This window comes from Triplophysa rosa, linkage group LG15, assembly GCF_024868665.1.
Source record: "Triplophysa rosa linkage group LG15, Trosa_1v2, whole genome shotgun sequence".
Classification (NCBI taxonomy): Eukaryota; Metazoa; Chordata; class Actinopteri; order Cypriniformes; family Nemacheilidae; genus Triplophysa; species Triplophysa rosa.
Window position 1 is genome coordinate 24,130,007 of NC_079904.1, and position 4,641 is coordinate 24,134,647.

Here is a 4,641-nt window from a genome sequence, read left to right on the forward strand (position 1 = left end):
TCAAGACATTTGTATGGTATTTGTCCCGGAATGCTCTTGCTGGTAGAACTAATTTCTTACGCATCTCATCTGAAGGCGTTGCTTGAGCTGCATATGCAGTTTTGCGAGAGCGAGAGGAAGACAGACAGTGCACGTGCACACGCGTTTGCTTCACTGAGAGTGAAAAGACAAGTATCTATATTTGATTTGTTTTCGTCGTATTTAACACCCCTGTCGTATAAGAAAAGTAAGAAAAAAAAGTGACACGGAGGTTTCTGCGTCAGCTGCGGTTCTCGCAGTGGCATAGCAAGCTTCCTGCGTGTTTTAAGTCCCGTTTACCCATTCCACAGACGAATTTAAGATGTTGTTGTTATTTTTGTGCTTCGTGTTTTATCTTTAACCCGCTGATTGTGTCATGTAGTTTGCCGTTACCTTTGATATATGCTTTAGTTTTTCGTCTGAACAGTCCTGTACAGTGCTCTCGCCATTGTTGTTCAAATGTTCATGCTGTCCATAAATATTAATAGTTATTTCTTCTCAGACAATGGAATTTGCCAGTCACTTTGTCTGTTGTTAGATACATATTCACTAGTTAGATTCATATTCACAGTAGGCTAAACTTGGCGAAGTGATATGGAACTGTAATGCGGTCAGCAGACCTGGAACACCTTCATAGGTGTGCGTTTAACTGAAAAATAATGCACACCCGTCGAACGTTCGTCAGCCAATCAGAATGAAGCATTCAACAGCCCCGTGGTATAACTTGTGATAAAGCACAGGAACCACAAAACTGACCACACTGTAGTTTCATTATATTAACAGTTTAACTATGATGTAGTTAAGCTATGGTAATACAAATTGTAATAAATCGGACAACATGGTTGCTATGTGTATATACAGTATATATACACAAAACAGTGCTCATAAATATATATATAGTTTTGCAAACCAGTCAATAAGCAGGCTAAATGACTTGAACTGCAGAATCGAAACTGGGAATCGATAAGCAGAATAGGAATCAATAAAATTCGAACGATACCCAACCTTAATGAGTCACCCTTCTCTTCAGAGAAATCATGATGATGATGATGATGCTTACCTGCCATGTGTGTGAGCGTGCTCAAATGATCTCCTTCTGCGATCTGAACAAATGCCACTTCCTGTTTAAAGTGTCCCACACCACAGAAGGGCAGAACGAGACTCCTGCCCTCCAACAATGTGTTCAGAGAGTCCTGCAGATCACACAGCGCAGACACAGCACTGACACACACACACTCACAGATTATTCTACTGGTTTTAGGACGTTTTATGTCATGACATGGTCATATTAAATCAGCATGCATTACATATGCCGCTGTACCCTTCAGTGACGTGTGTTGTGTTTGTGAGTGTTATTCTGGCAAAGTGACATCGAGTCGAAACATCTCATCTAAATGCGAGTTTGTAAATGAAGAGTTAGAAGTCTTTAACAACAGCTTTATATAGTATAGACAGTTTATCGACTGCCGAGTAAACACTGACGTGTGTTTCTGTCACGTAACATGCAGCGTGTGGTCATGAGAAGTCATGGAGTCGATTCAAACACTTATTCACAGTGACTCAAGCACATAACACAGCCGTCCATCAGAGACTAATACACCCGTGGATTACGAAACTATTATAAAGGTGAAAGAGTAGAAATAAGTGAAAACCTGTGTATATGTACCTTAAAACATAAACATACATAATGCAGTTGTATTTATACTTCCACAATGTTACGATGTGTGTTATTGTTTTTATTTATTTATCTATTTAACTTTGTTTTATGAGAGGTTTTATGTTCGATGGGGATTTGGGGGGGAAAAATGTATGCCTTTGGAAGTGCTGTCACTGTACATTTTCAGTGTACCATGTTCTGATAAACACAATAAAAATAAAAAACATAAACATACAAGCCATAATGTGAAACCCGTCAAATAAAAAACTCAAGTGGAAACCTGTGTTCTGAATGTGCTGTTACAGATGTGTGTAAAATATCATTCACACGAACACAATGACACATACAAACATGTTATATATGAAGAGTTTGGTTCAGAAATGAGAACTCCGTTTTTAATTAATTTCAAAAATCATGTTTTTATTGTGTTTCATTGTGTTAGTTAGCTGTATTTTTTGAGTTATTATGGCTTAAATCAAAACAAACCAACTGCAGTTTGATCGATATTCATTGGAATGCGCAATAAAAAACAGGAGTTATCTCATTTTGTAAATCAACTCTTCATATATTCATTAATGAACAAAACACTAATAGTTTCTAATGGCAGTGGTTAAGGGTTGTGTTACAGACTTTAGTGACGTGTGTGTGACAGCAGAAGAGCTCTTACACTTCGAGCTGCTGTTGTGTCCTCAGGTGTGTCACCAGAAGAGTGATGTGTAGAGTGTCCACAGGTACGAGAGCTCGAGACAGACGCCCATCTTTCTCCAGAACCAGCTTCTGAACCTCCTCCACCGCCTCTTTGATCTAACACACACACACACAATATCATGATTTTGACTTAAAACGAAACTGAATTTGAGAGTAGACGCAGAAATGACATCAACATCAATCCAGAAGCTCAAGTCGAACCTTTGGGTTGGTGATCGGCACCGAGACAAAGTAGTTTGGGCGAGTCGTCTGCTTTTTCTTCTTCTTATCTCCATCCTCCTCGCTCTCTACTCGTCCGCTCTCTCCTCTCTTACGCTTCTTCTTCACACTTGCTTGCGAGCTGGTAACTGAAGGTACAGCACAAGATTCAACCATGACACTAATGACAGGGATGTAAAAAAATCTGAAATTCTTTGAAAAGTGACAGACGGTTATATTTGTCTTTGTTTTTCGAAGCGCACAAAATGTGCTTCAGAAGACTCAGATCCCGCCGGAGAACATCACACTCAAGAGCTGCGGAAATGCGACAACAACCGGAAATGTATGTTGAAAAGGGAAATATCCTATACATTTTATATAGCTGTATTTTCACAGACTTCTGGGTGTGACTGCATGTCTGTTTGACCGATTGAGAATGTGAGGAACAGAAGCATTTAGGGAGGCAAAGAAGAAAAGTGAAAGGGGCACAACAAATGTTTTATTCATCGGCCGAAGCCAGCTGGGAAATCTGAATGCAGAGCAGCTGCGGTGCAAGGCCGATCCACGCATCGCTTGACCCCTGAACATCATCCTTCAGTTCAACGCTTCAGTGTGTGTGATGACTACAGCATTTCACACAATGATTCCTCCTCCCGGCTCACCGTGACACGTTGACTCTCAAAGGTAAGCGTGTTTCCACGTTCCGCTTTTGTTTTTTACGAGGACTGAGAAAAGACTTTTGTGCGTGTGACTCACAGCCCAGCTCCGTCCAGATCTCTGTGTTTGAGAAGGGAAGTTCTGACATCAGACTGTCTGAGCATCCTGCGGCACGTCTCTCCTTCCTCTTCTTCTTGCTCTTCTTTGGCTCTTTCTTTGACTTTCTTATTACCTTCTTAACAGCTACAAACAAAAGACAGAGAAACAAGAATTAGCAGAGTTAACACGGCGTTGTAATTGTTTCACCGTTACGTGTAAAGTCAATGTGATAAGAGTTACACATCTGGGTGTATTCAGATTTTACATGGAATGAAATTTTAAAGTGCAAATGACAAACGTCAATTTTCCATGAACTGCACAGGCCCAGCGACGAGCAATATTACAGCAAATGACTGGAGAGTTTGACTAGACACAAGGATCCAACGTCTTTCATTTCATTTAGTCTGTTTACCTTGCTGTCCTAACTAGGTTGTCTAACTAAGTTTATATTGGCATCATTGAATTGCAAAGTGCACGTACTTTTTCTTCTTTACAGAAATACCGCTCGACAGTTTATTCGTGTTTTAACGCAACGACATTCAGACACGTGAAGTAGTCAAAGGACGTGTAGTGCGCACGGCTCACCCTCAGTAGTGTTGATGTGTCGAGTCTGATGTTGTAGTGTGCAGCTCGTGACATCTTCGCCGCATGCTACACTGCGTGTCTCTGTGACACACTGCATACTCCTGTCAGCAGAGCAGCACTGAGATATGACACGGAAATCCACGGGCTTTGGTCGTGTGTCAGTAACTTTACAATAAAACACTCTTGACAAGCTGTTCAGTGCTCTAGTGAACAGAAAGTGACATCGGATCATGACAGATCACACTGATCACTGACGTACAGAAATGTAACTCATGTAAATGTTTGCCATATATTTAATAAGATGTGTTTAAACGGGTTTCTCGCGAGTTATTTACATGTATGACAATCGCATAATCTTACCTAAAGAGAATAGATACATTAGTGAATCAATATTCGTAAACAGTTGACGGTGTTGCGTGAAACACACGGTACGGAGAGTTAGAGGGGACACGCAATTAAAACGCGTTTCCAGTCAGACTATTAGAAAAATTATTTCGTCAAAAAGAAACAAAACGTGTCGTCATTTTGATTTTAGATGTATATAAAAGCTTGACTTATGAATATTAATTCAATAATGTGACGTTCATCCAGCTGGTTTAACCGGTTTGCTGGTGAGCTGTAGTCATTAATCAAGAATACGTTGAAGCTTTAATTATACTTTTATACTTTTACAAAGAGCAGTGAAGTATCCTTACCCTGCTGGAAATAAATACATTTTA

The 4,641-nt window shown here is 40.1% G+C and overlaps 1 protein-coding gene across 4 annotated transcripts in view; it reads right to left on the minus strand.

Moving 5' to 3' along the window:
- Positions 1-4,350, minus strand: part of LOC130566254 (A-kinase anchor protein 7-like) — a 66,902-nt gene extending 62,552 nt beyond the window's left edge. For 2 of the 4 annotated variants that reach the window (XM_057353606.1, XM_057353608.1), the window contains exons 1-5: positions 3,923-4,341; positions 3,338-3,481; positions 2,585-2,730; positions 2,343-2,479; positions 1,079-1,239 (exon numbers count right to left, since the gene is read on the minus strand). In XM_057353606.1, the coding sequence (XP_057209589.1) occupies positions 1,079-1,239; positions 2,343-2,479; positions 2,585-2,730; positions 3,338-3,481; positions 3,923-4,154 (820 nt within the window). In that variant the 5' untranslated portion in view covers positions 4,155-4,341. The other 2 variants (XM_057353607.1, XM_057353609.1) reach the window with 2 other exon arrangements.
- Positions 4,351-4,641: the final 291 nt, after the last annotated feature.